Here is a 12,320-nt window from a genome sequence, read left to right on the forward strand (position 1 = left end):
TCACAAAATATTTCTTAGCCTGATTATTGCCATGGTTGAGGTCTCGTAGTGGTCTGCCGTCTACATAGGTGTGATGCAATTGGCCCTTCAGTGGCTAAGGTGAACCCAGGGAAACAAACCTCTCTGGGCTCCCCCTGCACACAGTCGAAGGGGAGCGACACCTGCACATGGGGATTCAGATCCAGCATTTGCCGTGGACCTTGGTTTGATGGCATTTCTCCCCTCCTGTCCTTCCATTGTATTGATATGCATGTCTGCGCAGACATGCCATGAACTGGTTTGGAAAACAGAGCCAGCCAAAAATAGATCTCTAGCACAGCACAATAAGAGGGATGGGGCAGTAGCTGCTTAAGCTGTCAGTATTGGCAAAGAGTTGCTGGTTGGGGGCGGGATGGGAGTGGGGGAGGAAAAGAAAGCCAAAGGTTGTCAGGCTTAACATTTCTCAATCATAGGAAACTTGAGGAATTCATCCATGTTGAATGGAAGCTGGTATTCACAAATAACTTCATTATAGCTACAATGCATCTTCAGTATGAAGAGGAAATTTCATGCAAGATTTCTCACATTTCTCACGAGTGAAGTGAGAAATATAGGTTGATTTGAAAAGGCCTTGATTTATCCATAATATTTGATGATATTTGGAAAAATGGGGAGATATTTTACATTTTGTTTAACATAACGTTGGAGTCTGGGAGTACATTTTGTACAAGTCAGTAATAAAACCACCTATTTTGGGGTGAATATTGCATGGTTACATAGTTTTTTGGGTTTGGACACTGGTATCCAAAAATGTTCTAATTTAATTCTGTTACTTCTGCCTAGGTAGAGCTTTCAAGCACTTAGTAAGACTTTGGCAACTCCTTGGTAACTGATTTATGTAGCATCCCAAGAGCAGAACAAATTCTGTTGATTAGAGGTCATTCTGTTCATTACTGCTGATGTTTGAGCATTTGTATTGCATGGGAATAGACCTTAGGCAATACAAATGTATGTCATATTTTAAAGATATTCATACTTCAAGAGGGAGTTGCCAGGCTATCTTGTAAAAACTCAGTGGTATAAATTAAACGATTTACAGTCTTGATCCTTAGATGATCATTATCCTGCTATATGCTACTGCTATGAGTAATGTGGTACACCCATAACATCTCATTTACAAAAGGAACAAGTACTCTTAACCAAAGTGTAAGTTTTATATTTCCTCATGTATTCTTATGGTTTTATATAATTTTGATTTTCATGTACTCTAAGATTATTCTATATGCTGTATTTTTTCATTAAAATAGCATGTTTTGAGTCAGATATTGTTTGCTCTTAGAGCAAATGCTCTGAAGAAGATTGCAAGTTAAAGCAGAAAGTAAAGGAAGATTTGAAGGAGAAAATGGAAAGAAAAATGTGAAGAGTTGTCTAGACTTAAAAACCTATTTAGGTTAAAATGCTGTAATGAAATCCAAAAGGTCATTCATACATCAGTTGTCCATGAAGACTGTTTTTCCTGCATTTTCCCTAAGATGCAGGAAATTACTTGAAATGTAGTAGCACATGCATCCTGTAGGTGATGCATTCTGTTTTTCTTCTCTGACAACCTCCACAAACTTCCCTTTGAGATCTGACACTTTTTCAGTTAAATTGCAGAACCACAGAGCAAAGCTGTGTCTGTTGGGAGATGGAATAGTATGCACAAATTAAGATGAACTGGTTTGCTTAGCATAAGCGAGAAATGTATATCCATGCTCTTTACTTCTTCCTTAGTTTTTTTTCTTTTTTTCTTTTTCTTTTTTTTTTTCTCTTTCCTGAGAACTAAACACAGCTACTGTTTTCTTTGTAGGAGCTGGTAGCCTATTTTTTATGATATAGATTGATGTGCGATGCCCTAGAGTCAGCAGTGATGGGCGTGGCCAGTTTGAGCCAGGTTTCAAAGTATTTTTTTAATCTTCTGTTGAAAAAAGAGGAAGAACTGAGATCCTTCGTCTGTAGCAGCACAAGTTATGTTTCGATTTCTTACCATTCTCATTCACACCTCCTGCATGTGTTTCATCTCAGCATTGACTTGATGATTTTGACACTTCAACTATGTGTCTACATCTTGTTTTCCTTCTGATTGAGGGTGGTTGTCTGAGGTGTTTTCCTGTTTTGTAACTTAGTTACTGGCCCAGAATATCCTTAGAAAAATCCAGAATTATCTCATAACTAACTACAGAAGTTCCTCTAGTTTGTTCCCACCTGTCAGTCTTCACTTACCAGAAATTTACTTGTTCCAGTCTTTCACACTTGCTTTAAAATAGTTCTGTGTTAAGAAATCAATTAAACGGAGTAGTACTGGTTCTTCTGCCATGCCGCTTTCGACACCAGCTTCTTTTAGCACCAGTCAAGATCAACTGGTGCTTTATTGTCTGTGAATGTGGTCAGAATGCATACCAGTATTTTGTCAAGAAAAGTGGTAAGTTTGACAGTTGAGTAATAGTTTAGGCAAAACTGAGCCAACCTGCCTTTGGAGGGTCGAGTGACATGTCACGTATTGGTTTTGAGGGAACTATTTTAATCATTCTCTTGATGAACTGAAGCAACTCAGAAGTTGGTCACTAATGAATGTTCCTGAGTTAGAGGTGAGGTTTCAGCCCCAACAGTGTGTGGTGACCTGGATATGGTGGTGGAAGGGAATGATGGAAAAAAGGCGAGAGGTTTTTTTCTCTTCTTCAGTCTCTAGTCTCATATGGACATCAGGCAGTCTTCATTTTTCTCATCTTCACTGGTGTCAAAAAGAATCTCTTGTATGGGTATTGTACCTTTAAAAAGCAGTTAGTAACTTTTAAAATGCTTCAGTCATGATTCAGTGCTGTTCTCTGCAGCTCGTGAGGTTTTTTGTCAAAGACAGCAGGTATCCAGGACTATTTCTTCACATTGGTTTGAGTGTAGGCAGCATGGTTCTGGAGGAGTATTAGGGCTTTCAAGTATCAGGTTTTTGAGCTGTCATGTTCATAAATTGCGTTGTGTTAGAGGACTCCATTAAGTGAATATTGGGTCCTTACTGGGCAAGCAAAGGGAAGCAGAGTAGTGAAAACTGATCCTAGTCCAGGAGGGTGGCTCTCAGAGAACAAGAGTACTAAAACAAGTTCCTCTTTCTCCAAAGCCCTTAAAGCATCTTACCTTGTGAGAAAGAACAAATCTTGTCCATATGAGTTTCCAGATGACTGATCTTAAAAAACAGAACAAACAAACCTAGAAGATACCACCATACTAGCATCTTTTGCCACATGTCTTTCCTCTGATTTATCATCTTCAGTTGGAAATAGTTTTGGAATAGGAGAATGAAATTATTATCTCATGAAATCGCTTATTTTCTATTGCAAAAGAATATTAATATATGCTTGTTATATTCTCAAAGCATTTGAAAATACTGTTTCCTAGTAGATAGTGGTTTTGGAGTAGAACTTAAATAACAGAATTCTTTTTACATGTCAAAACTGATTATCCATTTGAGTCGTTAATAATATAAGAGATTTATGAAAGAACAAATTGTAAATTTTTACTTCTAGCTCTACTGTGTTGCAGAAATTTGTTGTAATTTATAGGGAGTAATTATGAAGTATGTATTGAAACATCATGGCATTGAGATTTTTGAGAATTAAAAACCTTGTTGTTATGAGGAACAAAGCAGCTTAGATTTGGTTTGTAATCAGGTACTGGTTTGCATGGCAGATAAAGCACTTAGTCCTTTAAAGACTGAAGTTTACTTACTTCAAAGAGCTAATGGAAATTTTTTTTTCAACAAATTATTATTTAGCAAAGATCACTGAAAGACTGTAACTTCTGCTTCAAACTTTATCTGTTTCTGTATTGCACATTGTTTTATATGGCTTTTAAACATAAATCCATTAACTGGAGATTAACACAGCTGGTGGTGGATTTTGCAGCTGTGTGTACAGAGCATACTTCAGACTAGTTTGCAACCTCTAGCCCTGCTCACTTGATTACAGTGAATTAAAGTGCATGTTAGATTTTCCAGAAGGAAGGGAGTTTTGTGGGAAAGATAGTCAAGAAATTATCAGGTGAGAAATAGGAGGAGTAAAGGCTAGATTTCAATGGGGCTTCTCGCATCTCACCTTGTTCTTCCTTCTCCTGCTTCTCACCCACATATTCTTTGTCCTGCTGCCTAAATAATACAGAGTACTTTTCAGAAGAACAGTTCTCTGGAATCAAGAGTGGGGTGGGGGGTTTTGTCTCTTTGTTTGTTTTATGAGCCTTAAATCACAGAAATTTTTCCAAATGATGACTAAGCCACTGAAGGCGCTTTTCAGGACAATGCTGAAAACATAAGTAAACAAGGTTTCTTTCTCATCTGGAGACCATTATGAAGTTCTGGACCTCTGTGGTGTTACAGGTGTCCTGGTTTTGGCTGGGATGGAGTTGATTTTCTTCCTATTAACTGGTATAGTGCTGTGTTTTGGATGTAGTGTGAGAATAATGTTGATGACACACTGATATTTTGGTTGTTGCTAGGTATTGTTTACGCTAGTCAAGGACTTTTCATCTTCCCATGCCCTGCCAGATGTGCAGGGGGCTGGGAGGGAGTGTGGCCAGGACGGCTGGCCCAGCTGGCCAGTGGGCTATTCCATACCATATGACATCATGCTCAGCATATAAGGCTGGGTGAAGAAGAAGGAGGGGGGGCGTTCGGAGTGATGGCGTTTGTCTTCCCAAATAACCGTTACGCGTGATGGAGCCCTGCTTTCCTGGAGATGGCTGAACACCTGCCTGCCGATGGAAGTAGTGAATGAATTCCTTGTTTTGCTTTGCTTCCGTGCGCGGCTTTTGCTTTCCCTATTAAACTGTCTTTATCTCAACCCATGAGTTTTCTCACTTTTACCCTTCTGATTCTCTCCCCCATCCCACCCGGCGGGGGGGTGAGCGAACGGCTGGGTGGTGCTCAGTGGCCGGCTGGGGTTAAACCACGACACAGGATAGTATGTCTTGAACGTATGAGCAACAGACTGCTTATGTATCGGTATCTGCCTGCCACGGATGTGTAATTTTTTTACTTTTCCCCTTTGGATCCACTTAGACATCACTCTTCCGGTACTCACATGAGACAGACTTTTTTGACAGACCTTGATGCCTTGCACTCCACTGTGTAATATGTTTTATGTAAAAGGAAACTAAACTGCGGTATTTGCTTTCCTGCTTCCTGCAGATGAGTTATCTTTTTTAACAAGCTTTCAGGAGAAATGCAGTTAGATGCTGAGCCTTGATACAGGGATGTGTAGAAGCTAACAAATCATACATGAAATGCAGCTGGTACTTATTTCATTCCTGAAGTTAGTTTCTGTATGTTTATTTTGAATTATTCATTTGAGAAATAAAAGGTAGGAGATGTTGTCTTCAAAAGTGTTTGGTTTTGGCCATAAATGTTCCATGAAATTCTCTCTGCCAATAGACTGTCACCAGCTTGTGACAGCTCTTTTACAGAAAACAGTATAGGTCACTGACGTGACTGTTCACAGCACAAGGCAGTAAAGCTTCTGCCTTGTTTAAAGTGGAGGGAGCCTATCCTTAAGCTTTCCTGGTCTATTTATCTTATTACTAAGGCCCATAAGCGTTTCATCCAGGAGTTCCTTCTTTCCCTTCATTAATTGGAAACCAAGACTGGTAGCTATATCCCTGCTTGGAGGACAAGATTGGAAGTCTATAAGTACTAGGCTGGTTTTCCCTTTGAGGGTAATTGGTAAAGACATTCAGCAGGCCCTTTAAAATTTGAGATACCACATTGCATCTTTCAGAATTCCCGGAGTAAATATTACTGGGCCTCCCATTTTTTCTTATTTTACTTTAGTCAGTACATCTCAAGGGGTTTCGTTTAGACTTTGTAGTCCTGGTTGGGAATATGAATGCTGGGTGTCTGGGATAGATTGCTGTGCAGCACTACATGCTACAAACATTCACAGATTTTACTGGAGGCATTAATAATTAATTTTAAAAATTATGCCTCTCATTACCAACAGACTCAGTCCTTTTTGAGAAGAGAATATGACATCAGAGGAGAATGTGATACCATACTAGATGTCCTATGGTTCCATATTATATCACAGAAATGTATGATCTGCTTCTTTCCTTTTTTTTTTTTTTTTTAAACTCTCTGCCTTCCTGGTCCTTGTTGCTAAAGATACGGTAACCACTTACGGGGCATAAATGTGTTATTGGTACACACAAGACACTCCTGAAGGGACTGTAAGTAATGCATTTTCAATTTTTTTGTCTTTTTCCATATTAGTGGCTTTGTCAATTAGTGGCAGCACAATTGGATTAGTGGCAGCACAGTCCTGCTAAAAATTTCTTGACCAAACAAACTAGCAATCCCTTTCTTTCTGTTCATGTACAGAGCAGATTGCCAGGGTTAGTTCTAGACATTCTTACTTTGCCTTTCCTAAGAGCAAGCTCACTCTACTTTCAGGGAAGAGTTTTGTCAGCTGAGGCATGTAGCTCGGCATGCATTTGAAGAGGAACTTGCTGGAACATTGAGGTGAGGGCTGGCTTTTGTTTTCAGCAGTTGAAAGTCTCATTTGTTTGGTCAAATGATAGGTCTTCATTATTCCGGGCAGTAACAGTCTCACTTCTCTTTTATTTCTTTTGTGTTCGTGTTTTCTCTCCTGTTTTTGAAAATAATGTATCTGGCATTTCTGATACTCTTATGCAGACACTTCCCATTCATAGTATTTCCTTTCTTACTATTCTCTGAGGGTATTCATAGTATTGAGTACACGTCAAAGGAAACAGATCTCTGTGGCTGAAGGAGTTAGTCTAGAAAAAGAGTTCATCTACGGTAGATTATTCCAACACAGAAATTCTAGCTTTTTTTAATGGTATTTATATCTTCTTGTCCTTTCCAGAGGACAACTTCAATATAGTACCACTCATTAACAAAAGAATATTTTCTTTTCTTTTGAGTTAGTCTTTATTATTATACTATAACATAATGGAGGATGATTCATTTTAATAAGTAATGCAGAAACTTGCATGAGGTTGCATGGAAGGTGCAAATTCTCCTATTCCACAAGTCTGGTGCACAGAGATGATTCCCCCCATCATATGTGGTGCTTAGTTAAACTGGTTGATAAATTTGCCACATAGCTATTTGCACGCTAAGGCACTTTCAATATGCAGTCAGTGCAAGGGGTTACCTTTCATTTAACTTAGACTCAGGGAGGCTGTTAGGCTTGAATTTTTCTCCTCAGCCTGTACTTTGCGTGTTTACCAAAAACCCATCTTGGTATTTAAACAACCAACTATTCTCTAGAAAATACACTGAGGTGATAAAGGTTCTGTTTTGCATATGCACAGGGCCTCTGCCATCTTGGCCAAGCAAAATAATTAGATATTTAAGGCAGAATGAGATTGCTAAGTAGTCTCCTTTCTGTCCCCTGAGGACATGATCTTGTAGGTGTACTCACACGTATGGAAAGCTTGCCATAAAGCACAGGAACCGCTCGTCCTTTCACTCCAGTAATAATGTTGGTATCCTCTGCTGACAGTTAGAACAGAAGACCCAAGTCTTGGCCTTTTTCCATCTGCTGAAGTAATGGTTTAAAAACGCCCCGCAACTTCATTATCTAATTTTGAATTTTCACGTCAATTTCTGCAGCATGTGCAATGAAATGGCAGGTTTCCATCTTATTTTCAATTCCCATCTTATTCTAAAATACTAGTGACTGTTTTATGGGCTGGAAGGGGTAACGCTCAGACTAAGGACCATTTCAAGTGGCTGCTTGCCCACTCCTCTGCCAAAAATAGTGCAATCACTATTCCCTCCTCCAGTGCAGGGATGATGAAAGTCAGATTAACTTCCTTAAAAATCCTTGTGTTCTTAGAGTAGCGATACCTTTCCTTCCATCTCTGTGGAGTGCCTGCACTTGAGACACTTAACATGAGGTGGTAGGCAAGCTTGCACCTGATTTGTTTTTGTTTTATTTTTACTTTTTCAGGAAAGGTTTTGTCTGCAGAATATTTAAATCTTTTTTTTTTTTTCTCTACAGAAAATATTTTTCTTATTTTCTTGGCTAAGTGGAATATTAATTTGATACTTCTAGCTTACTTTTAATATTAGATTTATTTCATTACCTCTACCTCAAATAGAAATTATTGGTCCGTTTTATCTTACTAAATGCCATAGTAAAGAGTTGTATTAATAATGAAGTTGTTTTTCATCCCCTGACCAGGCACAAAACTTTATTCTCATGCAGTCTCTGAATGCCTCTCTTTATATATATCTTTCTTCATAACTTTTTTTATATTTTTCTTTTATCTATGCCTTTCTTTATATCATTATGTATTTATTTGATAATACAGAGCAATCCTGTAGCTTTACATTGATGCTTCCTTACACTTGTTTTCTAGATTTGGATACAAACATGATTTGGTTATAGCTTTATGCTTTAATTGTGTTTCTTCGTATTTTATTGGTTTTAAAGAACTGATGTTGGGTAAAACCAGCAATCTTTCAGAGGACAGATTCTTAAAAGTTGCAGTGGGGTTGGATCCTGTGGCAGCATGAACTTCCTCTGCAATACTCTGCTCACATCCTTTCTACGCTGATGCCTACCGGGCCATTTTTTCAAACAAACAAACAAAACAAATGAATATAGAATTTTGCATTTTTAGTTTTCATTACTTATTCTTACTTGATTATGAATTCCCCACCCCCCCCATGTTAGATGGCTCTGTAGCCTCCAAGAAGCATTCCTTCATTACCTGACCACCTTTTCAAGATTATTTGGAGCACTATTTAATGGCAGAGAGTGAGCTCTCTAATCAATTCCATTGTCAGGGACCAGAGTGTGGCATGGAAATAGTGTATCTCCAAAACTGGGGACCACGCATGGTTTTAGTAGTCACTTATGCTTTAAAAGCTCAGTTTGTTTTTTATGTCTTTTATATCATTTGGGGTTTTTTTCCCTGTCCTTTCGAAATACAGGAGATAGTGTCTGTTTACTCAACTGTACACACCGGCCTAATGGAATAACGCCTCATGCTTTTTCTGGCAAACGTTTTTTCTGGATTCATGGATACATTTGTGACAAGTTTTTAAGTGTTGTTTGACTTTACTTGTAAACAAAATTTTCCTGAAAATACTTAACTTCACAAAAATCAAATATTCTTTAAAAATAAGCAAACCAGAAATAGTTAAGAGCAATGGTCTACTCCCTTGAGCCACGTTACTACACTGACTCCAGATGACTGACCAACGAACTTGAGCAATGCATTTTTGCTTCTATAATTGAACACAGTTTTCCTTTTATATTGCAGTTAAACTGTTTTTTTTTTTTTCCAAGTTTCCTAGAAGACACTTATAAGAATAGCAATGCCAAGACAGACCAAGGTTGTTAGCCCATTACTTTATCACCAATAGTGGACAATAACAGATGCCTATGGGAGAATATAGGGATGGGGCTGACATACTGATGCTGCCCTGGTATTGCTAGTATGTGGCCAAGGGTGGTGTCTCCTCATTTATTAGCCCTTGATGGCCTGTTCTGACATGAATTTACCCAATTACTTTTGAACCTGTAACAATATTTACTGCTCCAGCATTTAGCGCTAAGCTTTTCCAAAGCTTAACAGTGATGTATTATGTAGTGTATGTTCTTTTACAAGTGGCACTATTTCTTCTAATGGTGCGTCTGTTCCTTTGAATGTATTGATCAGTCCAATTCTATTCACTTTTTTTACCACTCATAATTTAAAAAAAACCTTTATGATACACTTCATTAGTCACTGAGGCTGCAAAGTCTTAGTTTATTTCATTTTGGATAGTACAGCAGCTCATTCCCTTACCTTGGGTTTAGTCGCCTTTCACTCATCCCTGTTCCAGTTCTGTCCTGTCTCTTTGAGAAAGGGGAAAAATGCACATGGTGTTGAAGCGGTACTAATGATTGAATGCAGTCTCATTAAATAATTTCTAACTTCTATTCAACTTCCAGTGGGGGGAGTGAGTGAGTGGCTGTGTGGTGCTTAGTTGCTGGCTAAGGTTAAACCACGATACATTTGATCTGATCTTTTTTTTTTTTTTTTTTTGACTGCTAATGGGCTCAGTGCTGACATCAGAAGAGCAAAATTTTAAGGCTGTATCTGAACAACAATAATAATCAACTTGGAGCCTGACACTGTACACGTTGAATTCAGAGGCCCACCCTTCTTGTATTGTTTTACTGCTCTGCCACAGGATTGGTAACTCATGACCTGTAAGGGGGCTTAACCCCCCCCTTCTCCTGCTTCCTTGTGCAAGGGGACTAGTCTTTTCTGATGCCATTTTTTCTGATACTCAAAATGGTACTGTGAAAATGCTTGTGTTATTCCTATAAAGAAAAGTGAAGAAAAAGTCAAGCTAATTAAATTATTGCAAGATGACAATATTTAGAAAGCTTTTGTTTTATTTTTACCCGAAGGCTAATGTTTTCTTAAAGAGATCTGATTTTGAAATACTCTGTGGGCAATCTTTTTTTTCCTATCAAAACGGAGCAGAACATAGGGTGTTAATTAGGCCTATTATAAAAGAGGCTTGCCCTGGGTTGATTCTGAAACAGAAAATCAAGAGGCACCACAGCATGATGTATTTAGAACTGACACTATTGCCTGCAGCATGGACTGCATTCATAGATCATATTTTTGCAAAGATGCAGTAAAGGGGGACTGAGGAACGGCTCCGGTTTTAAAATATTTAGAAAAAGGATGCATGGCCCTATCGGGGAGACAGTGTGTCTCACTCATGCTTGGCAGTATTTGTGGCCACAAGACTGTGTCTGAAGGTTTTAATTAAAAATACAAAATGAGTGTTTCCTTTGTGTGACTTTTTTAAACAGCAGCATTTGTAGCTACCGAGAGTCTTTAATATGATAATGAGATCCTGAAGTCTTTAATTTCATAATGGCTATGGGTTTTAGATTTGTGAATAACATACTGAGGCATCAAAAATATGTCCTCAGTAATTACTAAGCATGTTTTAGAAATAGTGTAAAATTGACAGAACTTTAAGATCTATTTTTAAATTATTCGGAGGTCAAAAAAGGTAAAATAAAATAAAAAAGAAAAATGTATTGGCAGGTGTGTGTGGTACTCCAGTCATGATCTTAACATTGGACTTAAACTTTTTAGTAAGTAGCATGGTAATGAGAATGTCTTATTTTACTTTTAGCTTCTTAAATTGATGAGACCAATGTCCTTTAAACTTTATCACTAAAAAACTAAAAATACGTGTCTTGGAATACAAAGGTATTTTCTTGGGTTTTATGCAGGGGAGCTTTGGACACACTGTAGTAAATTTTGAGCATTTGTGCATGATGTGAATTGAACAGTTTTATAATATAGCTGCTCTACATAACTGTCAGTGATTTTCTTTCACATTACTTAAAACAGAGGCAGGATTAGATGGCTACTTCTGGATGAATATTTAACAAAACACAACCATCATCTTTCCAGGAAGATATAAAGTCTCATTGAAATAAGAGAAAAATAGATCCAAGACCAAAACAAAATAAGAAATGAGACTTGAAGGAGTCTCTTAGGTCACTGGAAACTCTACCCCGTGCAAGAAGGAGGCCTCTTGGAATGGAAGATGAGAGCGTAATTATAAAATCAGAATTCAACTTAATCTTTGATTATAGAGGTCAATTTGTTAATTTCAAGTTTTAACCTGTTTTTTTCCCCTCTTCTGATCTGTATAATGTAAGCCACACTTGTAGCCATTTGCAAGAATTTTTTGGTTTAAAATGACATTTCCTGGTTTCAGATATGCATTCTTTCCAGAATGCCTTTTTCTTTTCAATTATTTCCTTTTAATTGTCTATTCACGACCATCCCTCTCGTGTTTGCAGTGGCAGATCTCTTTGAGAAAACAAATAAAATGACTGTAATTTGGAAAGAGTTTCCAGTGGTGCCTTCTGCTGTGGCTGCCAGCACACCCTTCTTTCTTTCAACTGGCAGAAAGCCAGTCGTGTATTGGTCAGAAGTGAAAAGCAATTGCATGTAAGAAAAAGTAGTTTGAAAAAGTCATACTTTTGTGGGCCTCTAAAATAACTGAAATTCAAGAAGTCCTGAAATGAAGCAAGTTAGTAAATGAGAGATAGATTGAGACCACCTATATACAGCTTTTCTCGTAGTACAGAAACAGGGAGGGAGTGCATTGGGCAATGTGATATATGTAAAATTAAGGTGTTTGGGGTTTTTTTCCCCTCAGGTGTCTGTTTTGTTTTATTTTACATCAAGTTTGTAAGCTCTTTGGGGTAGGAATTCCTAGTTTGGTCACAGTGAGAATCACAGCAAGAAGGCCTTCG

General features: G+C 38.0%; 1 protein-coding gene across 15 annotated transcripts in view; it reads left to right on the top strand.

The window, feature by feature from the left end:
• BIRC6 (baculoviral IAP repeat containing 6) overlaps positions 1-12,320 on the top strand; it is a 190,146-nt gene that overhangs the window by 146,597 nt on the left and 31,229 nt on the right. The window contains exon 66 of one of the 15 annotated variants that reach the window (XM_075146678.1): positions 6,449-6,517. The exons of 13 other annotated variants lie outside the window; for them this stretch is intronic. In XM_075146678.1, the coding sequence (XP_075002779.1) occupies positions 6,449-6,468 (20 nt within the window). In that variant the 3' untranslated portion in view covers positions 6,469-6,517. Of the gene's footprint in view, positions 1-6,160; positions 6,226-6,448; positions 6,518-12,320 lie in introns of all 15 variants that reach the window. One more of the 15 variants, XM_075146677.1, reaches the window with a different exon arrangement.

This window comes from Calonectris borealis, chromosome 3, assembly GCF_964195595.1.
Source record: "Calonectris borealis chromosome 3, bCalBor7.hap1.2, whole genome shotgun sequence".
Lineage (NCBI taxonomy): Eukaryota > Metazoa > Chordata > Aves > Procellariiformes > Procellariidae > Calonectris > Calonectris borealis.